This window comes from Moschus berezovskii, chromosome 21, assembly GCF_049115385.1.
Source record: "Moschus berezovskii isolate FMDL1 chromosome 21, NW_MosBer_1.0, whole genome shotgun sequence".
Classification (NCBI taxonomy): domain Eukaryota; kingdom Metazoa; phylum Chordata; class Mammalia; order Artiodactyla; family Moschidae; genus Moschus; species Moschus berezovskii.
The window spans coordinates 3549492-3576094 of record NC_142480.1 but is presented as its reverse complement, the minus strand read 5'-3'; the positions used below and the strand labels follow the sequence as shown (position 1 = coordinate 3576094).

General features: G+C 45.1%; 1 protein-coding gene across 8 annotated transcripts in view; it reads left to right on the top strand.

The window, feature by feature from the left end:
- PPP2R5C (protein phosphatase 2 regulatory subunit B'gamma) overlaps positions 1–26603 on the top strand; it is a 135093-nt gene that overhangs the window by 19741 nt on the left and 88749 nt on the right. Inside the window, exon 1 of one of the 8 annotated variants that reach the window (XM_055418561.2) lies at positions 21549–21733. The exons of 5 other annotated variants lie outside the window; for them this stretch is intronic. In XM_055418561.2, coding sequence (XP_055274536.1) covers positions 21640–21733 — 94 coding nt within the window. In that variant the 5' untranslated portion in view covers positions 21549–21639. Of the gene's footprint in view, positions 1–21548; positions 21734–26603 lie in introns of those variants that run through there. 2 more of the 8 variants (XM_055418563.2, XM_055418562.2) reach the window with 2 other exon arrangements.

Here is a 26603-nt window from a genome sequence, read left to right as displayed (position 1 = left end):
TGTTGTGTTTTTTGCATTTATGCTTCTAATTCGTTCTTACTAATCTAGTGAAAAGCTGTTGGTTTTTTGATATTTTCTTATTCTGTCACCACATTTTCTTATTAATCTTAGTAATGTTTTTGTTAGCATCCGTATATATAGTCCTGTCATTTGTCATTAGGTATTTTTCTCTTCCAGTATTTGTACCAACAAATGCTGGTGATTTTAGTCGTATCACGCCTTCAGCTGGGACCAGTAACACAGAGATGTCAGAGGTGGGTGCATGGCTTCAGCTTTTCCTCGTTGCTCGAGGAAACGGCCCTCAGCTTCTGGTAAATCACTTTGGCCCAGCGTGCTGCTGCTGCTCCACGGTCCACATTTTGCATCGCTGTTTCGGTATCGCCGTGGCTGGCGGGTCGTGTCCCAGCACCGCTGCTGAATTTTATCAGATGCCGTATGGTTTTTCTCCTTAAGATGTTAATTTAATAACTGCTGTGTTGATAAATATTCTGGTTTTGAACTGCTCTTGCATTACTGAGAGAAACCTCAGTATTGTCGCAGTGTAACTTTTCTGCGTGCCGCGTTAATTTTCGGTTCTCTCTGCCTCCCCGTTTACTGCGTGAAGCTGGGCGTGGTTTTCTTCCCTTTCTGTAAACTGCTGTGCTGTATCAGATCTGAAGTGTGTCCATCCTGGCGCTTTGCGCTCTTGCCTGAATACGGTCTGGGGAGCTGTCCAGCACTCTCTCATGGTCCTTACACCTCTCTCTCAGGCCATCTCTCACTGAGATTGTACGACGCACCCAATTTTAGCAGAGATCAAATATGGAATAACAGATGTATCTCACAGTCCATGGCATAGGGTGAAAGTTGTGGTAGAACTCAGCCGGGCCTAGTGCTTTGCTCAGGGATAAATCTGCATATCCCTCCCTTGTGAGGTCAGGTTAGGCCGGGTCATGTGTTAACTCATACAGTGTGTTCTTTAATGAATCTTTTAATTTCTTCTACTTCTGTGGTGCTGCTGTCTCCTTATGAGTTCATTTATTCTTCTGATTTTTTCCTTTTCAATATACTTCATTTCCACTTTTAATTATCCTCTTTTCTTTTGTTTCATTTTTTTTCCTCAGTTATTATATACAGAGTTCACTTAATTTAAAGCCAAGTGTTCCTCTGAGTATAATGTTAGCTCTGCCCGTAGATTTTTCTTTCTTTTTTCTAAAATCATAGCCTTTTTAAAAGTTTTATTGAGGCATAACTTACATACTATAGAAATCACTACTTATAATTGGAAATATGTATATTTCCAATTATGCAGAGTTGTGCAGCCATTACCACAATGTATTAATAGTTTTAGAATATTTCCATCACCCCTTAAAAAAATTGCCTTATGCTCATTTGGATCAGCCCCCACTCCTGTCCCCAGCTCCAGGCAGCCACTGATTTGCTTTCTGCCTCTTTGTTGTTCAATCACCAAGTCATGTCCGACTCTTTGTGACCCAGTGACTGTGTAGCACACCAGGCTTCCCTGTCCTTCACTGTGTCCCAGAATTTGCTCAAACTTATGTCCATTGAGTCGGTGATGCCATCCAACCACTTCATCCTCGGTCGTCCCCTTCTCATCCTGCCTTCAGTCTTCCCCAGCATCAGGGTCTTTTCCAGTGAGTCAGCTCTTTGCATCAGGTGGCCAAAGTATTAGAGCTTTGGCCTCAGTCCTTCCAGTGAATATTCAGGGTTGATTTCTTTTAGGATTGACTGGTTTGATCTCCTTGCTGTCCAAGGGACCCTTAAGAGTCTTCTATAGCACCACAATTCAAAAGCATCAATTCTTCAGCGCTCAACTTTCTTTATGGTCCAACTCTCACATCCCTACATGACTGCTGGAAAAACGTAACTTTGACTAAATGGACCTTAGTCAGGAAAGTGATGACTTTTTTAATACACCATCTAGGTTTGTGATAGCTTTTCTCCCAAGAAGGAAGCAAGCATCTTTTAATTTCATGGCTGCAGTCACCGTCTGCAGTGATTTGGGATCCCAAGAAAATAAAATATGCCACTGCTTCCACTTTCTCCTAATCCATTTGCCATGAAGTGATGGGACCAGATGCCATGATCTTCCTTTTTTGAATGTTGAGTTTTAAGCCAGCTTTTCGACTCTTCTTTTACCCTCATCAGGAGGCTCTTTACTTCCGCTTTGCTTTCTGCCTTTAGGGCGGCGTGCTAAGGTGCATGCATGCATGCTGTCACTCAGTTGTGTCCGACTCTTTGTGACCCTGTGGACTGTAGCCCGCCAGGCTCCTCTGTCCATGGGATTCTCCAGGCAGGAATACTGGAGTGGGTTGCCATAATCTCCTCCAGGGGATCTTCCCCACCCGAATTGAACCCAAGTCTCTTATGTCTCCTGCATTGGCAGGCAGGTTCTTTACCACTAGTGCCACCTGGGAAGCCCAGTTGCCTTGGTATCCTTATGAAAAACCAATTGACCATAAATGTAAAAATTAATTTCTGGACTCTCAATTTTATCATATCAGTCTGTATGCCTACTTTACCACAGGCCAACAGGATATCATTATAGGAGCTCACTGTTGCTTTAATTTTCATTTTTATCATGAGGCCAGGTGCCCTTCCAAATGTTTATTGGTCCTTTCCCACTGGACTGCCTGACATTTTCTTAATTTTTTTCAAGATTTCTGTATTCTGGATATGAACTCTCTGTTGGCTATATACGTGCTGTAAATACCTTGTTCCACTGTAGTTTGTCTTTCATTTTAGCCATTCTGGTGAGCTGGTTTCAAAACCAGCTGATGACGAATGAAGGTAAGCATCTCTTTGTAGGTTTATCATCTGCTCAGGTATATTCTTTTGTGAAGTGCAGGCTTAAGTCTCTGGGCCTTTCCTTCTCATTGGATTGTTAAGATTTTTTTTGTAGTTCAGGTGTAGGTCCTTGTAGACAGGGGAACTGCACATTTTCTTCCACTCTATATCCTGAGTTTTTACTCTCAAAGACGTTAGCACTTTGACAGCACTTTGGCGTGCCTAGTAAGTCTTTGCTTTCCACCAAGTAATGAAGATGTTACCTTACGTTGTTTTTCCTAAAGCTTTCTTTGCCCTTTCACCTGGAACTGTACAGTTTACGTCGAATTAAGTTTTGTGCCTGCTGTGATGTTGGCGATCACAGTTCCTTTTTCCCCTTTTTCCCGTGCTCCCTAGCACAGTACCTTTGTTGGAAAGGTCACCCTCCCTTCACTCACTGTGGTGTTAGCTTTTCGTGAATCAGGGACCATCGCTGTGCAGACCTGTTTCTGGGTCCTGTCTTGTTCCTCGGGCTTGCCCGGGCTGTGTCCAGGAAGCACCAACACACCCAGCAGGTCTTGGTATTGAGCAGTCTGAGTCCTTCAGCTCCTTCTTCAGAATTGCCTTGGCTCTTTTCATTGCCGTACAAGCTTTGGAATCAGCCATTTGTCCAAGAAGTCCCTGCTTTCTTTCAGTGGGGGATGGCATTTCAAGACCATGGTCTGAATGCCAGGATTCTCGTTGCTATTGGAATGGTCACTGTTTACAGGACTTTTCATTGGCCCAAACTAGAAAATAACGTTTTCTTCAGGACATAGCACATCAGGAATTCCTGCTGATACTCTCCATTCAAGTTCAGGCATTTACTTAACTTCTGTCTTACACCTCCTTTTAGTCACATGGAGATTTCTGGTTCTCAGGGACATCAGAGACAATAAATAGAACTTAAATATCAGATAATTATTCACTTACTTTAAACCACATTGGGCTTCCCTGATAGCTCAGTTGGTAAAGAATCCACCTGCAATGCAGGAAACCCCAGTTCGATTCCTGGGTCGGGAAGACCCACTGGAAAAGGGATAGGCTACCCACTCCAGGGTTCTTGGACTTCCTGGTGGCTCAGCTGGTAAAGAATCCGCCTGCAATGCAGGAGACCCTGGTTCGATCCCTGGGTTGGGAAGATCCCCTGTAGAAGGGAAAGGCTACCCACTCCAGTATTCTGGCCTGGAGAAGTCCATGGACTGCATAGTCAGATACGACTGAGCAACTTTCTTTTTGTCCCACATGATACAGAGTATTTTCAGACAAATAATAACAACATTGTAACCAGTACAATGACTGAAAGGTTAAAATTTTTGCATCTTTTCATTGCCTCCCTCTCCCCCCTCCTTTTTTTTAATAGCTTTACTCTGTCTTCTTTGTCAGAGCTAGTCACTGGCCGTGACAAACTGCACTGCCTCCCCGCATCCCTGCTTGCACCGGTCCTCTGCAGGAGCGCGCTGGCGCTCCCCGCCACCTCTGCGCTGCTGCCTGGCACTCTGCTGTGCAGTGAGCGTCCTCTCTGGGAGCCCTGTGTCTCAGACCTCAGCGAGCGTCTGGGTGGAATGTCCCTGGTTGATGTTTTCTCTTCCTGTGTATGTTAAGGGTGTTCTCCATTTCCTTTTGCAATAAAGTACCGCGGTCCGACTCTGACATCAGCTTAATTTTCTTTCTCTTACAGGTTATTTGTTCTGTTTGCTTTGATGCCTAAACAGTTTTGGTTTTTTTTTCCTTTAAAGTCCAGTGATTTCAGAATATGTCATTCTGGGTTGACTTCCCTGCATATGTGCTGTGTCCTTTCACAGCGTTAACACCACGTCTCTCTTTCTTGGATTATTATTATTTTGAGGATTTGTTCTCTCCCCTTGCTGTCATTTACTCCTCTGGAGACTCCTGTTGGACAGACACTGAATCTTCTTTGCCGGTTTTTTGTGTTTGTTGTCTCCCTCTGGGTTTTTATCATTTCTTTTTTATTTAACTTTTTTCCCCTCTTTTTCATGTGCTGTTACCTGCGAGGCATTTTATGTTGTGTTTATTTGCTCTCATATTCTTTTCGGCGAATCTTCATCTCTGAAATGATTTTCTTCTTTCATTCTTTACAGAGTTATTACCTACCTCTGAGCTTTCCTATTAATATTCATGTAGTCCTTTTTCACATTATGTGATTCCTTCAGAGTCTTTTGTCTCGTCTTGAGATGTTAGGCTGCAGTTCTTCACGTCTTTGCGGGATGTCTCCCTGTCATGCTTTTACTGCTGCGTAGGTGTCGTTCAGTCTCCTTTCGCTTTTTCCTTATAAGAACCCCATGTGGGACTTGACTTTGGTCCCACCCGGTGCTCGAGCGTGTGTGAAAATAAAGCGGCGCTGGGGCTCTGAGCTCTAGCTCCAGTTATTTTTTTGTGAAATTTTCAAAAACATGGTGCCTTACCCCCTGAGCGCCCTGGTTTGGCCTCTCCTGCTAATACCAGACGCGCTTCCTCCAGCTCCTCTCCTTCCTCTCTGCGGCCCACTCTGGGCCCTCTCCCCAGCAGTCTGTCCCGAGTGCGACCTCGTTCTGGAAGGAAGCTACGGCTGCTGCACGTTGAGGATCCCCAGGGCCCCATCAGTCCCAGCTGTGGACTCCCCGCCCTCCCCCGCTGTGGGGTGTACAGACCCCTTCTGCTTTCAGCTGCCGTTGTCAGGGGGCTCCACCCGGCTCTTCGGTTGCTTCAGAGTTCTCAGCTGTGGAGGACACTCGTTGCTTCTCTCTGACGTCTTCCCCACAGACTCTGAGCGCACATGGCCTGTGGCTGCTGGTGGTCTAACCCATATGCTCACGTCTTTGGGGGACACATTTTCACCTAATTTTGTTGTTGATGTTGGCCGTGGGCATTTGTTTTGCCATCTTAGTTGCACTGTATAATTTTGTGCAAGAATTTGGGGCGGTTAAAAAAACAACGCCACCCTTTTTTTTATAATATCCAAAACTTGGAAACAACCAAGATGTCCTTCAGTAGGTGAATGGATAAACAAACCATCCAAATAATGGCATGTTATTCAGCAGCACAAAAGAATGAGCTGCCAGGCCTTGAACAGTCACGCAGGAACCTTCAATGCATAGTACTAAGTGAAAAGAGCCAACCTGAAAAGCTGCATTCTGTATGATTCTTCCTATATGACATTCTGGAAAAGACAAAACTAGGGAGATGGTGAAAAGACCAGTGGTGGGGAGAACAGGGGGATGACTAGACAGAGCACAGGAGATTTTTAGGGCAGTGAACTACTCTGTATGTTGCCATATGGTGAATACATGGCTTTTTTTATCTGTCAAAACCCACAGAATATACAACACAAAATGAATCCTTATTGTGGTCTGTCCTTAATAATAATGTATCAGTGTTGGCTCTTCAGTTGTAAGAAATGTATCACATTACTGCAAGGTGTTAGTAATAGAAGAAACTCGGGGAGGATGGGGAGAGGTGTGGGGACGCCGTCCATTCAGTTTCTCTATAAACCTAATCCTTAAAGTTTGTTAATTTAAAAAATGGTTGCCAGGGGTGGGGTGTGGAGCCATAGGTGAAATGGGTGAAGGAACTCAGATGGTACAAACTTCCAGTTAAAATAAAGAAGTCGTAGGTATGTAATATACAGCACAGTGACTATAGTTAATAATACTGTGGTGACTATTTGAAAGTTGCTAAGAGACGAGATCTTCAAAGTTCCCATCACAAGAAGTAAAATATTCTGTAACTCTGTCTGGTGAGGGATGTTAACTATTAACTAGACTTATTATGGTGATCATTTTGCAGTAGATACTAATGCAAAGAGCCAGCTCATTGGAAAAGATCCTGATGCTGGGAAAGATTGAGGGCAGGAGGAGAAGATGGTGGCAGAGGATGAGACGGTTGGATGGCCTCACCAACTCAGTAGACATGAATCTGAGCAAACTCCAGGAGATAGTGAAGGGCAGCCTGGCGTGCTGCAGTCCTTGGGGTTGCAAAGAGTTGGACATGGCTTTGCAGCTGAACAACTTGTTGTACACCTGAAGCTAATATAATATGTCAGTTATGCCTCAGAAGAGGTAGGCTGCTACTGCCATCTCTTTGGACTTCTCCATCATTGGATATCTGAATTCCAGCCATTTTCAGTCCTCCGTGAGATCATTGCTGTCTTGTTCTGTTGATAACCGTTTAGATCTGTTTCATCTTTTTAGTCTTCATTCCTTTTTGCATCTCAGACTTTCCATGTGAGGTCAAATTCTTGTTTGAATGCATCATTTAGAACTTTCTTTAATAACGATCTGCTGGCAGCAAACACTTCTGTTTATCACTGAGTATCTAATTGTGGATTGTTACGTTCCTTCAGTACATTGAAGACAAGTATTTCATTGCCCTTTGACTTCCATTAGCATTGAGAAGCCAAATTCATTCTTTTGGAAAGCATTGTTTGTGATTCCTGGCCACTTTTCTGATTTTGACCAAGACATGGTTGGGTTTTTTCATTATTATTATTATTTATTTGGTTTTGACTGTGCTGGGTCTTCATTGCTGTGTGGGCTTTTCCATAGTTGCGGTGTGCGGGTTTCTCATTGAGGTGGCTTCTCTTGTTGCAGGGCACTGGCTCTAAAGCACAGACTCAGTAGGTGTGGTACACAGGCTTTAGTTGCCCACGGCATATAGACTCCACCCGGACCAGGGATCGAACCTGTGTCCCCTGGCTGGCAGGTGGATTCTTATCCACTGTACCACCAGCGAAGTCGGTTGGTAGGTACAAAATTTTAAAAAAAAAGTTTGTTTGTTTTTTTTCAGTGATTCTACTACCAGGTGTCCAAGTATGGACTCCTTTCTTATCAGCCTTTTGCAATTCGCTTTGAATCTTGGATTGTAATACCCCTCAGTTGTATGGCAGCTCCCGCACAGCTGAGGAGGCACACCGTTGTTTCTTCAGTCGTCACCTCTACATTACGTTTCTGTCCCCGTCCAGCCTCGGCTCTAATCACATGGTGTCGGGATCGCTCATTTACCATCTTTCTTCACTCCTCATCTGTATTTTTCAGCATTTTTGTGAAACGGTGCTGTGTTCTTCATTAGAGTTTCGTGTTACCCATGGTGAAGGACCAGTTTTCTTTTTAGTTTTCAACCCGTCTAATACTTTCATAAAATGTGGTGAAAATAAATGAAACATTAAAGATAGTCACAGATTTTTAGATTTCAGGTATGCTTTTTTTCATTTATGGAAGTTCTGTTTCTAATCTGCTGTGTGATTTTTTTTTTTAATATTTTCCTATTCTCTTACAGATGTCATGTCTTTTAGTCAGCACAGCTGCTTTATAGCCTGTGTCGGATGGTACTAGCATCTGAAGTCCTTGTCACGTGTTGCTCATGATGTCTTACTTCCTTATGTCCCTGATTATTCTTTAGTGTATGCTGGTCATTGTACTCAAGCGTGTGAAATAAACCGAACCCTAGGATGAAGGTATGCTCTCCAGCAGGGATTTGTTTTCGCTTCTGCACAATGCCTTGAGGCACTGCTAGTTTGGGAGTGCCATAAACCTCAGCAAAATGCACGACTTGTTAGATTAGCCAAGGAGATTGCCTTGTGAAATACCCCCTGATTCCCAGTAGTTCCTGAAAGTGGAATCCTTTTTGGGGACACGCTGTATCAGAAGTGATGCTGTGTAACTGCGGAGACAGCTTCCCTATTGGGCAAGATGCGTGCTATGTGTGACGAGAAGGTGGGAGGCTACATTTTGCCCCTGTGCCGCAGGAGGTGGTGACACATCCATCTCTCCAGCGCCCGGGGTTTCCCCTGCAGTTCAGAAGTGCTCGCGTCGTCTGCAAGGTGTATTTTGTCACCCTGCCGTGTCTCTTTCCCCATCAACCACATGCCAGTGCTTTAAACACCACTTGATAATCCTTGTCCGAGTCAACAGTTTCACTGGAGATTTCAGCGTTTAATCTGGCAACCTTCTAAAAGCAGAGCCATTTCTTACCAAAGGGGCCTATTTGGTTATCCTGACATGTAGCTCCTGCTGGAAAGTGAGGAGAAGCTTAAATCTTTGCCTTTGGGTTACCAGTTTCCCTCAAATGGTGAAAACGAAAGGTCTTTTTGCTTTTTCTTTTGTGAATACCATTATGTGTTTCCTTGATATCAGTGTGTTTTAATCTACTAAAACCATATTCCTTCTTATGTGCAGATGCATAGTTTTAACCATTGTCTGATATTTGGGAGAGCTGCTGTGTACTTTTTGGCACAGTGTCACTTTTGTCTCCTGGTTTCTGGCACAGTAAGATGTCCCCCCCTCCCCCCAGACTTGGATTTAGCCATTTTTCTAAGAGCCATGATTCCTTTCAGTGGGGAATAATACTAGAGACCAAAATCAAGGCACTGGGAAGTATTCACTGCTACTGGCCTGCTGTTGCTTCTAGGCACTTTCCATGGAGGGAGTTAGAATATGCGCATGTATTCTGGAATATATATGTGTGTATTTTAGCTGTGCTTTTATAACATTATGGTGTCTGCACGTGTTTCCTGAATTTTCATAGTTGTACCTCTGTATCACACTGAAACTCTGATTTCTAATATCATTCTATAGCTGTGTCATACTAAAACTCCTCACAATAATAATTATTACAAACAATAGGGACTTTGAATTGGTTCATTTCATTGCAAAAACAAAAAAAAGCTGCTGATGTATTTGCTGTGATTCCATTAAATTTAAAAAATGTCTAGAGAAGATTGGCATCTTGAGGATGTTTGAATCCCCTCATCTAAGACTGTAGTGTCTTTCTAAGTCCACTTTCATTTCCTTTAGGGGTGATTTTCAGTTTCCCTCATGTCGGGTTTTCCACGTTTCTTAGTGTGTGCCCAAATATTCCATCATCGTTGCTATTGTAAATTGGGGTCTCCTTTTCAGTTGTCTTCTAAATAGCTGTTAATTGTTTATGTGGAGGTTGGTGACTTCTGTACTTTGCTTTCACATCCTGCTTCCTTACTGAATTGTCTTATTGTTTGCAGTAGATTTTCAGATGTCCCAGCTGTTCATTAGAGCTGCATGTAAAAGTAATCTCACCTCTTTGTTTCCAGTTCTTATACCTCTAGTGTCTTTCTCCTGAGTTGACCAAAAAGTCCAGTAAGATGTTAATGTGTGGTGGTGTGAGCAAGCATATTTGTCTTGTTCCTGACTTTAATGGAAATAGAAAGTGAAGAGTGAAAATGAAGTCACTCAGTCATGTCCAACTCTTTGCGACCCCATGGACTATAGCCTACAGACTCCTCTGTCCATGGGATTTTCCAGACAAGAATACCACATGGGTTGCCATTTCCTTCTCCAGGAGATCTTCCCGACCCAGGGGTTGAACCTGGGTCTCCCGCCTTGTACCATCAGACGCTTTACCATCTGAGCCACAAGAAGCCTTTATTAATTATACTGTTTATATTCCCCTGGTTTCATCTGTTGTAAACCGTGCTTTAATGTAAGTCTTTTGTCGTTCACACCTTTGAACCTCTCCTTGAGCTGGAATCAAGGAAGGGAGGTGCTGATCAAAGGCCACGCGTTTCAAGAGCCCTGTACGGATACCGTCCAAGAGGCGGCCCCGCGAGCTCTCCCGCCAAAGTGTAGAGGTGCCTGTCCCACCGCACCGTGGTGGAAAGTAGTATTCCCTATCTTTGTTTTGTTTTTAACAGTGAGGCTGAATGTAGCCTTCAGGTCCTGTTCATTCAAATATTTCTCTGAATTAGCCCTTTCTTTTAATATTTGTGGTCTGGAAGGTAGAAGTGTTAAGTGAAGAGAACGAATTTTTTAGGTGACTAATAAATCATGGACTTTGTTTCCTGAAGCCATTCTCCTTGCTTCAGAAAAGACAGACCTCTGGAGAAGTCAAAGATATAATGAAACAACTAGGGCTTAATAACAATTCACTGGAGACCATGGGACAGAAATTTAGAACTGCTAAGTGTTAGGCCTTTTGGGAAAGAAGTTGTCCCTTTGGTGGAAGAACTTATCTGAGTTTTTAGAAGTTGACTTTGGAATAGCAGTTAAAAATGTGTGTCTTGCCCCCATTTTGTGAAAATGCACTACTGCAGCCTAAATTCAAAGCAGTTTATTTTCCAATACAGTTGAACATCTTGCTGTACAAGCAATCATTTTTTTACTGCTTAAAAATGAATTAGCATCTATTTAGAGGAGCTTTCGTGCTTCCCAGGTGGCACTGTTGGTAAAGAATCCACCTGCCATTGCAGGGGATGAGAGATGCGGGTTCGATCCCTGGGTCCGGAAGACCCCCTGGTGAAGGAAATGACAACCCACTTCAGTATTCTTGCCTGGAAATTTCCATGGTCAGAGGAGCCTGGTGGGCTGCAGTTCTTGGGGTCACAGAGAGTCGGACACAACCAAGAACGCATACCCCTGTTGCTCGTTAGTTGAAGAATAAAAATGGAGTGAGAAGGTACCAGAGTACTTTCTCTTAGCCTCTGAATTCTCTTGGGTTCAGAAACTCAGCTTTCATCTGCCACATGTTTGGTGCTGCTTCTTCTGATGCCCACTATAAGGGGAGGAAACAGCTCGGCAAGCCAGGCACCAGTTCACAGCAAATGTTTGCTGATCACCAGGGTTGTCGGAGTGCGGGGAGGCGGTCAGGACAGTGACGATGAGCAGAGGTGGCCCCGGCTCTCAGGGAAGCCACAGACCAGACCCACGGCATCTGCGGCCCCTCCCGCTCCGGCCCCGCACCTGTCTGTCACAGAGGCGCCCCGGGTCCGTCTCCCGTCAGCCTGATCCCAGCCCCGAGCACGGCCTGGCCCCTGGGGGGCCCTCCTGCCCACTCTCCTCCGGCCACAGGCGTGGCTCTTACCCCAGAGTCAGTCTCAGCCTCTGTCTGTCATCCCTGGTGAGCCCCTTCTCGGCAGAACTCAGGGCATTGGTGTCAACTGGCAGCTGTAATCCCACATTTAGTGTTTAGCTCAGACCTTCTGCAGACCTCACCTGGGTTTCTCCCAGCATCTTATGCGTGCGCGCGCACGCACACACACACACACACGTTCCTTGTGTGTTCTCACCCCCTGCCTGGGCCCTCCAGGCCTGGTTGTCCCCTGTGCTCTGCCTTCTCCAGGGGCAGCCCCGTGCCCTACTGGCTCTGTCTCCCCCCGTGTTTCCTGAGCCACCCTGGCTGAGGCCTGCCTTATCTCTTCTCTTAAATTGCAGTAAAACATACACAGCATAACATTTACCATTTAACCATCTGTAAGTGTCCAGCTCAGTGGCATCCATGCAGTATGCCCATCGCCACTGTCTCTTCTTCCTCCCCAGTGACTCTGGGCCTGTTACTACCTCCCTCTACCCACTCCAGTGTTCTGGCCTGGAGAGCTCCACGGCCTGTATAGTCCATGGGGTTGCAAAGAGTCGGATACGACGGAGCGACTTTCACTGTCCCCTCCCCTAGCCCCTGCCTGCAGGCTTAGTCGCTCAGTTGTGTCCGACTCTTTGTGACTCTATGGACTGCAGCCCACCAGGCTCCTCTGTCCACGGGATTCTCCAGGCCAGAATACTGGAGTGGGTTGCCATGCCCTCCTCCAGGGGATCTTCCAGACCCTGGGATCGAACTCACGTCTCTCGTGTCTCCTGCATTGGCAGGCAGGTTCTGTACCACCGGCGCCTCCTGGAAAGCCTCTGGCACTGGTACCCGCCATTCTCCCTTCTGTCTCTGTGACTTTGACTCCTCTAGGGACCTCATGTGAGTGGACTCATACAGAATTTTATTCCTGAATTTCGAGGCTGAACAGCCTTCCACTGTGTGGATTGTTGTTCTCCAGCCACTAAGTCGTGTCCGACTCTTTGAAACCCCTGGACTGCTGCATGCCAGGCTCCCCTGTCCTTCACCATCTCCCGGAGCTTGCTGAGACCCGTGTCCATTGAGTCAGGGATTTCCATTTTGTGGATGGGGAACCATTTCTCTGTTCATCATGACGGAGACTTGGGCTGCGGAACATGCCACACGCTGCTCTGTCTGAAGTGTCGGCTGAGGGCAGGGCGGTTTGCATGTCTGTTTTCCGCCCAGGCTAGTACCTGCCGTGGACCCCTGAGACAGAGGTTTGCTGAGGGAGCAAAAATCGCTCTGGGCCGGGGGCCTCCCCGCACCCTCCAGTTTTCTGGGAACTGTTGTGGGGCTGGACCCCCTCCTGGGCTCAGTGCTTGCTGCACCTCAGGCTTTACCTCGTGAAATGAGGTTTCCTGCTAACAGTTGACCTGAAAGCACTTGGCGTGTCACCTCGGCTCTGTGTACTGCGCGTGGGTTTCCTACCTTCTCAGAACACGGAAGGGGTGTGACGACTTCTTTGGCTTTAAAGGTTTTCCAGCCCGGCTGTGGGGAAAACACAAAGAAGCAGAGGTCTCCAGCCGCACACTCCAGGCAGATTCTTTGCTTTGTCCGCCCTGCGCACCCCCGCTGGCCTTTCCTGAGATAAGCTTGTCCACCCTTTAAACCACTTGCAGGACTCGCTCAGATCAACACGGCAGCTAGCTAGCGTCCCTTTGACCTTGCTGTTGGCAAGCAGAAGTGCCCTGGCAACCTTTGAACACAGCTGAATGCTAGGTATCTGCCTAAGGAAAAAGGCTATTTTAAACTGTAAGCGAAGCCAAATTTTTTTGGGTTAGATTTCCTACCCAACAAAACATACATCGCCTGTGCCCATGTCATTTCCAGTTAAGCGTCAGCTCAGAGCACAGTCCTCCTTTAATAAAAGAAACTGTAAAGCTTCTTCACTAAAATACAAGTGTGCTTAATTTGCCTATAAAATTTGCCTGGGGAGATGAAAATTAAAACCTTTGGCTGAATTTAGAAATGAAAACATGAACATTTTAGTCAGGAATACTACCTCCAAATGGGACGTACCTACAGACAGTTTGTTTGTAAATAAAGACCCACATAAAGTGACGGAGGAAGTCAAGAATAAAGAGGAACTCTTACTTAAACCTCCCATCCTTGTGCAGTACAGATGTCGCGTTTGCCTCCGTGCCAGACAGATGTGCTGAGAGCTATAGTCTGTCTGCCCACTTGGTGGTTCTGCAAGGAGCTCTGCACTGAGCCCAGAAAGGTGCCTTTCCTCGAAGTCAGCTCAAGCCCTCCACAGGGCAGGAAAAGCTGTCATGGGAGTGTCCAGAAGCCAGGCTGGAGGGCACCGTGGGAGTCGTGGGGGCTGAGCACTGACAGGATTTGGGGGGGCTGGGCAGGGGCTCTGCACTCAGCAGGGGAACTTGTCCCTTTCCAGGTGGTCAGTGGCGTACCCCTCTTAGCTCTGCGCTACAGGGGCAAGCTGTGAAGACTGGTGCGGGAGTCTGGCAGGGTCAGAATTGGGCATCACTGCTTGACTCATACTTGTGCCTTCGTGCATTGAGTGTGATGGGGCACCTGCTGTGTGCTCGGTATGGTCCTGGGGCTGCCGGAAGACAGTCAGTGGCCCAGGACAGGGAGAGGAAGGCTTTCCAGAGGGGGCTAGTCCAGACAGGGATGCCATCGGTGTCTCTGCCCTCACACTGAGCCCCATGGCCGAAACCCTGCTCTTGAAGCGCTTCGGTGCCCACCACCCCTTCCCCAGGATGGCCGAGCACGTGCGGGCGGATCCCGCCTCGGGGACGGCTTCATCCTCCTGGGCACCAACCCTCTGATCGGTGGCATCGGCGCCTCCACAAAGCCAAAGGAGGTGGGGGGGATCACAGACACGCCCCCCCCGAACAGGTGAGGAAAGAGGGACCAGCCTGGGGTTATGGAGGGTGAGGGCGGCCTCTCCCCGGGCACAGGCGCTGACTGAGTCCCTGTTTCATCGAGAGGAGAGGGCCCTGGAGGCTGACTGGGCCTTGGAAGCCTAGATGAGCCTGTGGATTCCGTGCAAACATGCAGTCAGAATTTAAGTAACCCGTAACTGATTCCTTGGGACGAGGAGTCAGCATCCTCGTGTTTGTGGTTCAGTTTGCCGTGCCTCATTTAGGCCACTTTTGTGTCTGTGTGTTTTTTACATACTTGATCTCGTTTATGCAGCACAGTCAATCTTTTGCATCATATTTCCTAGGTTCCCCCACCCTTCTCTGTTCCTAGCCTGTGCCTGAGGGGGCAGTGTTCACTAAGGGCGTCTTCCTGCTGTTCCTCCATCCGTGTGTCCTGGGACGTCCCTGGGGGCCCAGTGGTTCCGACTCTGTGCGGCCAGTGCAGGGGGCACACGTTCGATTCCCGGTCGAGGAACTAAGATCCCACATGGCATATGGCACAGCCAAAATATAAATAAGATGACAATAAGAATAATCAGCTAATTAAAAAAAAATTTTTTTAACTCTATATGTCTTTATTTAGTTGCTTTAAATTTTCATGAAAATATTGTGTGCTTTTTTTTAGCAATACTGAACAACGTAGAGACGTTTCAGAAAGAACTACACGTAGCCATAACACTCCACGGCGATTACCGTTGATATTTTGAGAATGTTTCTTTTTATGTTCATACTATTTCTGAAAAATTATATACTGCTTTGCTCACTTATTTTTACTTTATGAATCCATAAGTACTTTTGATAAATGTGTAAAAATTTCACTATGTGGGATAATCCCTTTGATGATAAGGTATTTTCTAGTATTTTAGAATCATAAATTTAAAATGTGATGCTCTCAAAATGAATAAAATACTTCAAATTAACATAGGAGGTGAAAGAATTGTATGCTGAAAGCCACTTGAAGAAGACCCCAGTAAGTGGAAAAGACGTGTGTTCGTGGATTAGAAGACTTAGTATTGTTAAAACCTCAGCACTGCCCTAGAGATCCACAGGTCCATTGCAATCTCGATCAAAATCCTAACAATGTTTTTTCCCAGACGTAGAAAAAAACTCCATTCTAAAATGCACATGGAATCTCCAGGGACCCTGAATAACCACAGCAATGTTGAAAAAGAAGAACAAAATTGGAAGTCTTACATTTCCTGATTTCAAAGCTTACTGCTGAGTCACAGTAGTCAAATCAGTGTGGTACTGACCTCCCTGGTGGTCCAGTGGTTAGCAGCCTGTGTTCCCTATGCAGGTGGTCTGGGTTCAATCCCTGGCCAGGAAGCTAGATCCCACATGCCACAACTCACATGAGGTCACAACTCATAGAGGTCACATGCTGCAATTAAGACCCAGCACAACCAAATAAATACATATATATTTTTTAAAAAAACCAAGACATATGCAGCAAGAGTATAAGAGATCAAGAAGTAAACTGTCACGTGTATGGTCACGTGGTTTTCCAGGATGCCACCACTCTGGGAAAAGGACAGTCTTTTCAACAGTGGTGCTGGAAAAAAAATGGATATCCACATGCAAAAGAATGAAACTGGACCCTTAGTTTATACCAAACCTAAAAATTTAAAGTGGATCAAAGACCTAATATTGCCATAGAGGAAAAGTTTCATGACATTAGACTTACCAATGATATGTCAGACATAACACCAAAACACAGGCAAGGAAAGCAAAAGTAGATAAATTGGACTACATCAGAATTTAAAACTGTGCAGCAAAGGACGCAATCAGCAAAATGAAAAGGCAACCCATGAAATGAGAAGAAGGATTTGAAAATCATCTGTCTGATGAGGGATTAATATCCAAAACTTATAAAGAACTCCTGCAACTCAACAACAAGAAAACAACCCAATTTAAAAATGTGCAAAGAACTTGAGTAGACATTTCTCCAAAGGAGATACAGAAATAGCCAATAAGCACGTGAAAACATGATTACTGTCTCTCATCATTAGGAAAACGCACATCAAAACCAGTGAGATACCACTTAACACCCACTAGGATGGCTGCTGTCAGAAAAACAGGGAATAGCCAGCGTTGGTAAGGGTGTGGAGAAACTGGAACCCTTGTGCGCTGCTGGTGGGAATGTAAATCGACGCTGCCACTTTGGCCCCCTGATGTGCAGAGCTGACTCACTGGAAAAGACCCTGATGCTGGGAAAGATTGAGGGCAGGAGGAGAAGGGGACAACAGAGGGTGACATGGTTGGATGTCATCACTGACTCAATAGACATGAGTTTGAGCGAGCTCTGGGAGACGGTGAAGGACAGGACAGCCTGGCGTGCCGCGGTCACACAGAGTCGGACACGGCTGAGCAACAGCAGTGTGGAAAACAGCATGGCAGTTGCTCAAAAAGCTAAAAATAGAATTACTGTAATTTTTGCTTTGGAGAATATACCCAAAAGTATTGAAAGCAGAGACTTGGACATGTGTATATTCATATTATAGCAGCGTTATTCACAACAGCCAAAAGGCATACACAGCCTGTGTCTATCAAGGGATCAATAGAACAAAATGTGGTGCATCCCTGCAGTATTGTCCAGTCTTAAAAAGGGAAGAAATTCTGGCACATGGTGCATCACAGCGGAACCTTAAGGACATTCCACTGAGTGAAATAATCCAGCCACCAAAGGACAGAAGCTGCATGATCCCACTTGTATTAAATATCAGGTGCCCAGAGTCATCATAGTCTTAGAGACCAAACGTGCAGGGGCCAAGGGGAAGGGGCTGGGGTGGAAGTGCTTAATAGGGACAGATCTCCTGTCCTGCAAGATGAACCGAGTTCTGGGGAGGGATGGTGGTGATGCTCGCACAACACTCTGAATGTACTTAGGCCACCTAGAGTGTTAACTTTGAAACGGTAAAGACGGCAAGTTTCATGTTACGTGTGTGAATGCTGCTGCTTCAGTCGGGTCCCATTCTCTGCGACCCTAAGGACTCTAGCCTGCCAGGCTTCTCTGTCCGTGGGATTCTCCGGGGAAGAATACTGCAGTGAGTTGCTGTGCCCTCCTCCAGGGGGTCTTCGCAACCCAAGATCAAGCCCGTATCTCATTACATCTCTTGCATTGCAGGGAGGTTCTTTACCACTAGCGCCACCTGAGAAGTGCTTGGGCACAAATTGTTAAATAACTATTCTTTTAAAAACGTGTTGCTCATTCACGGCTCCTACACTTCTGGAATAGACTCCCAGAAGTTAAATTACTTAAAGAATCTTTCCATATTGCCAAATTTCATTGCCAATCCTTATTTTCCAAAAGGATCAGAACAATTTATAGATTTGTTGTCAAGGTTACAACATGCCTTTACCAGTATTAATTATAATTTTTAAATTATTGCTGATATGACAGATGAGTACTTTTTTCATACAAAGACGAGAAGGTTAGAGAGCATCACCGATTCAATGGACGTGAATCTGAGCAACCTCCGGGAGACGGTGAAGGACAGGGGAGCCTGGTGTGCTGCAGGCCACGGGGTCCCAAGGAGTTGGACACAACTGAGCAGCTGAACAGCAGCAATTGACCGGTTACAGTTCTTTTGCAAACTGAATCATCTGAACTCGGAGGTCTTGGTTTTTTTCTAATTATTGTTGTTCAGTCACTGAGTAGTGTCCGACTCTGACCCCGTGGAGTGCGGTACACCAGGGCCTCTCTGTCCCTCACTGCCTCCCAGAGCTGGCCCAATTTTTTTGAGTAAATTACAGTATATTATTAACTTCTTGTAATTATAGCATTTATATTTCCTTTTGATTTTTGGAGGGAACATATAGAAATTTTGTAAATATTTTAATGTGAGGAATATCCTCTAAGCATTGTCCAATGTCTTTTAATTATCCTTTTCTAGCTTGAGAATCGATAGTCACTTCCCTTTTTTTCTCAACACTGTGGGGATTTGGAGGCGGGGCTGATTTGATTTTTTTTTTTATTTAACTGCATTTTTTTTTTTCAATTTGACCCATCTATTTTATTTTGGTGTGAGGTGAAGACTTAGATTTTTGCCCACATGTATCCGTTAGTTATCTGGGTAATTTCACCTTTCCGTGGTTCCGAGCTTCCTTCTTTATCCAGATGTTACGCTTGCATAACTATACTCGCTGTGTCAGGGGCTGTTGCTCTCTGTCCCAAGACCTGTCTCCAGTCTACTCACACTGTCCTTGGTTCATCAGCTTTGTAGTTGTCAGGACCTGCTTTTCTCATAAGTAGTGTTCTCATTCTTCATGCGTTTTATTTTTCCAAGTGAACTTTAGAATTATCTAGAAAAATAAGACGCCTCCTCTGAATTTTGAATGGAATTGCTTTAAAACTATGAATCAATTCAGGGAAATGTTAACATCAGCTTATTTATCGTATGTGTGCTTCCAGTCCAGAAACATGCCTTATCTTTATTTGTTCAAGTCTTTTTTTTTTTTCTTTCTCCATATTATTTATGTTTGTTTGCTTATTTATATTTTAGACTCTTATTTCATCAGTGATTTTCAGATCACAGACTTCAAGTTCTTTAAAGAGCTACTTCATATGCATAAGGCTTCAAAAGAGCATGGGGGAAAATCGCTAATAAAGTTGAGATCTTTTGATCAGAGATCATTAGGAAAAATACATCAAGAAGTGTCTTCCCTTTTTCTTTGACTTTAATCTGTATGTTTTATATATAAAGATTCCAGGAGTCTTTCCCTGTTATTTCTGCATTCCACTCATCAGCACGGTCTTAGGATAGGCACATTTCCCCTTCTCATCTCATATGAAATATTAAACTGTTTGAGAACAAATCACTCTCTGTCTCTTTAGGGTACAGATCTGCACTAAGCATCTGCTTTCTGACCCCTCGGGAAGCCCCCTGCAAGCCTCGATATTGGCTGCACTTGAGTCTGAGTTCATCTGAGTGCAAGGTGACAGAGTCCTCAGAGAGCCATCCTCGCACGTCTGATGGACTCAGAGGGTCAGCAGCCGGGATCCAAATTCACAGTACCTGCCTCAGCACCAGCTGCTCAGACCGCAGAGGAGCCAGGCAGGTGGCGGCAGGTGGGCTCAGGTGGGGAGAGCCCACTCACATGACACCCGTTCCCCTGTTGCTTGTTGTAAGTGAAGTCATGGCCCAGCTTTGGGATCCAGCAGCATCCTTCAGCTCTGTGGATGAGGGCCCAGAGTAGGATTTGGTGTGTTTTTATTTGAGTACTTTTTAATGGCTATTGATCCACACAGTAAAAAACTTCTTACTTAGTGTGGGGACACCTAATAAGCACCCCTGAACGACCGTAGTTCATTTGCTGGTTGAAATGGGGTGCGTGCCAGCCCACAGGTGCAACTGCAAACCCTCACCCATTTCTCGCTGTTGTGAATCATGTTTAGAAACCAAAGGGCTTTTTGGTTCTTGTTCACAAACTGGGAAAAGTGGGGGTGGCGGGAGTTGTGTGAGGACTTACAAAGCGAGAAGATGTGGTTTGGGCAGACTGTGTGTGTGTGTGTGTGTGTGTGTGTGTGTGGCGTGAGGGATTTTTCTGGACAGACTTGGCTGTGTGTGTATGTGTGTAGTAAGGGATTTTTCTGGACAAACTTTATGTGTGTGTGTGTGTGTGTGTGGCATGAGGGATTTTTCTGGACAGACTTGGCTGTGTGTGTTGTGGAGTGAGGGATTTTTCTGGACAGACTTTATGTGTGTGTGTGTGTGTGTGTGGCGTGAGGGATTTTTTCTGGACAGACTTAGTTGTGTGTGTGTGTGTGTGTGGGCGTGAGGGATTTTCTGGACAGACTTTGTGTGTGTGTGTATGGAGTGAGGGATTTTTCTGGACAGACTTAGTTGTGTGTGTGTGTGTGTGGCATGAGGGATTTTTCTGGACAGACTTAGTTGTGTGTGTGTGTGTGTGGCGTGAGGGATTTTTCTGGACAGACTTAGTTGTGTGTGTTTGTGTGTGGAGTGAGGGATTTTTTCAGTTCTGCCTGGCACAGAGACTTTGCTCATAGCGTGCTCACTTTCCTTTGGCGCTAGTAATAACCGTATTGTAGGGAATCATCTCCCCAGCACATACATACACCCCTCCCCAGGATATTCTGATTCAGAAATGATGTCCTTTCTTGGAGCAGCTTTTTACATTAAACTTTTTTGAAGACAGGAGACTAAGATCTGAATAACAGCTTTTAATACTAGCCCCATAAAAATAAGGGAAATATCTTTTTTAATTAAAAAATTTTAATTTAAACAAAATATGGGAAATAAAGTGGTATGTTGACCCTTTTAAGGTATAAAAATAAACACTTGCATTTTATTTTATGACTTTAATTTTCACAGCCAGGTGGTATAAATACCTTTAATTTATAGCACTTTATAGCTATTGCATTTTAAACTTTCATTTTTCATGTAATTTTTAAACTGAGTTTTTGCAATAACAAAAAAATTAGACCCTGAGGGAAAAAAACCACTGTTTGAGGATTATTAGTTCATAACTTGGTAGTAGGAAAGGTTGATAGGACAAGAGTCCAAACTAATGAATTGGGATTGTGTAATATTTAAATATCCATTTGCATTTTTAAAAAAAGGTTGCCCAAATGCAAAACTATGATACAGATATTAAAAAGTAATTTAGAAAACAGGAGGTGGCCAAGTGGGTATAAGGTACCAGGGAATTTGGGGTACCAGGTAGACAAATGCGAAAATTTAAAGTTCGCATAGACACGTATGCATACTTTTTTTTTTGGTGGCTTTCTCCGAATCATTTGTTTATAGTCTGGCTGGACTTGTGGCCTCAGTCCTGCCCTTTGAGAGATGGGATCTTTGCCTAAAAGTTATTGAGAAATGAAGACTGAGAAAGCCAAAAAATGTCCAGGCTTTTCACACACACTGACAGCCAAACAGAACGCTCTTCCCATTTGCAGTTTTTTTAGTGTCATTTTAAGTTGCAGCTTCTGGCCAATCAGCAAGCCCTGTGCCTGCTGACATCACGAAGCAGCCAGTTCCCTCCAGCTGCAGAGAGCTTCAGTTTGCCTTTTTTTTTTAAACTAAAATGGAGGCTGGTTTCTTGCCTTAAGGAGTACATTGCCTTTCCCGCTGAAGTCTAGATGTTGACATGTAATAAAGCGGGCAGCAGGATGGTGGTGGATGCGGCCAACTCCAATGGGCCTTTCCAGCCCGTGGCCCTTCTCCATATTCGAGGTAAGTTATTGTGTGTTTCACTGAGACGGAACCTTCTGTGGTTAGTTAATAAATGGCCATTGTGCTTCAGATAAGAAAAGCAGGAAGTCCTTTCTAGCAGAATTCACCCCGTTTCGCGGCAGACCTAACCGGAGGAGGCTGGGTGTGTCACTGCCGTTTGGCATTTTACGAACTACTTACAGAATCTGAGTCTTGAGAGAGGCCTTGCATGCATAGTTCAAAGCTGGTTTTTCTGCTTTCTGCTCGTTCTCCCATCCCCCTTTCAGAGCCGTGCTGATGTCAAAGGATGTGAAGTCACTGCCCGGGGAAGGCATTGGGTGGGGGTAGGAAGGAGAGGCGGGCGGCACGCCTGGCCAAGTTGTCCGTGCGCAGAGTTTCTGTTACAAATGTGTTGCTTAATTAACACCCCGAAGGTTTCACCGGGGACACATCCCTGAATTAAAGATGAATTGCAGTCAGAAAATATGTGGGAATGACCAGAAAAGAACTTCCTTTTTTAAAAGGATCCTCTTCGTTCTTGCCATGGAGCCTAAGAGAGAAATACACTTGTGCTTTGAAATACTGAAATCCATTGTGGGTCATAATTTCTGAGCTGTTAGCCTTTTTGTGGGATAGTAGGAGACACTTTGCATTTAAATAGGCTCTGTATTGACATTTGCCTTAAATTTTTAAGCGGCAGCAAGTTTTCAATGTGTGTATAGATCACTTTTAATAATTACAGTTTGCCAGTCATAATTTATACAAAATTTGAATTCAAAATTTAGCTTAAAATTTATACAGAACTTAGCTTAAAAACACAATTACCACAGTAAATTGATAATTATTTTAAAACATAGGTATCAGGATAATCGTATACTTTTTCTTAAGCATTTAAAAATGTTTCTTACACAAATTTTTTGTTCGTAATTGGGTGAAATAGAAAATGATAGTTAAGCAAGCTTTATCAAATCACTTTAAAGTGTATATAATATCACAGCTCTGTCCTAACAGAACAGTTTTAACTGTCAGGACCCATGCTAAGGAAGGGTGGGGGCAAGATCTCCAGGTGACTAATAGTCTGTATGACTAAAATGCCAGGCAAGATTTTTCAGATCCTAGGGTGTACCCAGGGAAGGAAGATAAAACTACATGAATACCCAGTCTGTTGGAATAAAATAGGGGTTGCCTTTTCTCTCCAAACTCTCTGTAATGAAGCTGGTGGTGAGTAACTTCCACAGCGACCAACCTGTAGGTCAGTCCGTTTTGCAGTGCAGCCAAGAAAGAGCCAACATTGACCACAGTTAGCACTCAGGTGTTTTAGCTGCAGGAGCCAAACAGGCTAAAACAGGATGATTGTGTTTCCATTTAAGCTTTTAAACAGGGCCTAATTGAGTTAGCAATAAGAAAATTTTATTGCACATGAAATGTTTATTTTTAAACTTTTAAGGTATCTTCTAATAAATAGCAGATTTTTTTTAGTTTGAGTTTAATGTACCTTTTTTTTCTAGCCAAACTGGAATATTTGATTTTATATCTTATACCACATTGATTTTTTTTTTTAATTCTAAGAGTTTACTGTGACCAATATGGGTTTTTTTGTTTTTTGTTTTTTTTGCTGTTGGTTGAATTGTTGGTTGTTCTCTAATTGTGAGAGGAAAAGTGGTGAAGTGTATTAACCTACAAGAAACTTGAGTTTTTAAGAAGGAATGCTGCTGCTGCTGCTAAGTCACTTCAATCATGTCCGACTCTGTGTGACCCCATAGACGGAAGCCCACCAGGCTCCCCCATCCCTGGGATTCTCCAGGCAAGAACACTGGAGTGGGTTGCCATTTCCTTCTCCAATGTGTGAAAGTGAAAAGTGAAAGTGAAGTCGCTCAGTCGTGTCCGACCCTTAGCGACCCCACGGACTGCAGCCTACCAGGCTCCTCCATCCATGGGATTTTCTAGGCAATAGTACTGGAGTGGCTTGCCATTGCCTTCTCCGTAAGAAGGAATGCTAGATGCTAAGTCACTTCAGTCGTGTCCGACTCTGTGTGACCCCATAGACGGCAGCCCACCAGGCTCCCCCGTCCCTGGGGTCCTCCAGGCAAGAACACTGGAGTGGGTTGCCATTTCCTTCTCCAATGCATGAGAGCGAAAAGTGAAAAGTGAAAGTGAAGTCGTGTCTGACTGACAACAACCCCATAACTGGTAGTTAAACAACTTCTGGTTCAAACAATGAACTAGTTAAAACTTGAAAAACTCTTGATTTACTCACAAGGACTTTTGAGAGCAAGCATATTCATGAGTAGTTTAGCAAAATTTATTTTTACTTTATTGGCTTTTAGAGTATTGATCAATTTCATCTCCACTTAGCATCTCCTCTGTGTGTCCAGTGCTGAGGGTCCTTACCCAGAGGACTCGTTGGTTTAGTGGAGGGACCCACACGGGGGCCCCGGGGCAGGAGGCGCATGGGAGCTGAGTCTGGGCAGGTGTGAGAAAGCGATCGGGGCCTGATGCCTCCTGGTGCTGGGAGGGGGCTGGCAGCCCTGGGGCTCACCTCCAACTCCACTCCCCGGTGCGTTTAGAGAAGAGGGGTCGTCCCCGCAGAAGGAAAAGAACAGCCCACGGCACACAGCCTGTAAGTGGTAGGGCCAGAATCCCAACCCAGGCAGTTGTTTTGTTTTGTATGGAATTTTTCTTTAATTCATTTTAAAATAGAAAGTTTGGCTGTTGGTAGAACCTTTTGCCACAGGATTGTAGAAATAGCAGTTTTTTCCCCCAGCATCTTATCAACATCCATCTGTTTCACTGGCCTCTGATGTATGACAGTTTTGGGGCCTAGGATTCATTTCTTCATTCATTTTGCAAATACTTGAGTCCCTATCACCTCGTGCCAAGCAGGTTCCTTATTCGGAGTATGAAGCAAGCACCATGGCCCAGCTTTCAGAGCTTACGGTCCATAAACAATGCAGTTCCTGAATTGGTTAGTAGCCCCAGTTGGCTTGACACTCATCTCCTATTACGTAGCCTAGAGTTTGTGGTCAGTATAGTGAATTAGCATGTCCTAGGAAGTGTGACAGGAACGTGGTATTGAAACTTAGCCTAAATTTTTCTGTCTGGAGAAGGAGAGGCGTCACCTGGAACTTGATGGCTGTAAATTTAGCTTGATGACTTAAATCCCGTTCTCCCAGGGCCGGCCAGGAGACCTGTCTGTGGTGGCGGGAATGTCCTCTGCACTGTACACTGCAGCGGCCCTCAGTCACAGGTGACTGCTGAGCCCTCAAAATGTGACTGCTGCTGAGAAGTGGAACGGATAATTTTATTTCGTTTTGGGTATTTGACATTTAAATGGACATGTGTCTAGTGGCTGTTGTATTGGACAGCACAGTTCTAGACTGGGATCGACAGACTCTTTTCAGGAAAAGCTGGAGAGTCAATGTTTTTGGCCGTGAAAGCAGCCACAGATAGGAATGAACATGTTCCAATAAAGCTTTATTTACAAAAACAGGGGGCTGGCCAGATTTGGCCCGTGGGACAAAGTTTGCCTTCCCCACCCCCAGCCCCCAACCCCACCACTGGTCAAGACTATTCCTTGAATTTTAATTGCCAGTTAAGCATAGTAAGATGTCTGTCACTTCCAGAGCCAGGTTTAAGGCAATAATCAGTTCAGTTCAGTTCAGTTCAGTCGCTCAGTCGTGTCTGACTCTCTGCAACCCCATGAATCACAGCATGCCAGGCCTCCCTGTCCATCACCAACTCCCGGAGTTCACTCAAACTCATGTCCACAGAGTCAGTGATGCCATCCAGCCATCTCATTCTCTGTCGTCCCCTTCTCCTCCCGCCCCCAACCTTTCCCAGCATCAGAGTCTTTTCCAGTGAGTCAACTCATCGCATGAGGTGGCCAAGGTATTGTAGCTGAAGCCTTAGCATCAGTCCTTCCAATGAACACCCAGGATTGATCTCCTTTAGAAAAGGCAAGAATAGCTGTGCCAAAAAAGATGCTGATGGTCAGAGAGGAAGATCTGCTGTCCATCCGGGTCCAACTGGCTTTTATTCCGGCCTCAGGAAAGCCATTACTTGCTCTGATCTGGGAGTCGGTCGGTGAGACCAGTCTCTGAAAGACTGATGGGTCGCCGAGGCCTGGTGGGGAGCTGGGGAGCAAATTGTTCTTTTTGTGTAAAACCCCTTTTTCTTGGGGAACGGAAGTCTGATTGTCAGAAAAGTTTGTCTTCTCACAAGTATTCCTGAGTCACCAATTCAAGGAGGGGTGTTTACCTTTCCAGTAGAAACTTAGAGAAGAATGATCCAGGGGCAGTGTGGAGGTCAAGGCCCAGGGCTTCCTTTCTGCCTTAGCCCACCTGATGACTTAGCCCCACTAAGTGTTACTGAGCCCCGCTCTGCACATGCACACAGGGTCCCAGGTGTGGGACGCTCCTGCGTGGCTGAAGTCAGTAGCGTCGTGAGGGTGGCTGCCCCGCACTGTCCTCACCCCCAGAATTAGGAAGGAAATCGGGTCATCGACTATGGGAAGTGAAAGCCGCCTCCCACCCCAAAAGACCTCACCTGCGACTCTCTCCAAATAGAGGACCAGACGCAGGGCGTTCTCTGTGTAGCGACTTTTCAGAAGCACACCCTGAAAGCTGCCTGGAGTGAGCCTCTGAGTAAAGTTGTTCCTCTCTCATCATTCCTGCAGCGAGGAGCGTGACCAGGGTGACAGAGAGCCCTCTGGGGGGGGTGTGTGTTCATGTAAAGCCCGCACACCCTTTGTTGATTAGTCTCCTCTGAGCTGATCATATTTTTTTCATTAAAAGATGCTAATTATGTAGAAGAATAAGGAGGTATGGTTAGTAGTCAGGAAAGGGGTGTTTTGCATCTAGGAACGGTCTGAGTCCTCCCAGGCACGGCCGTT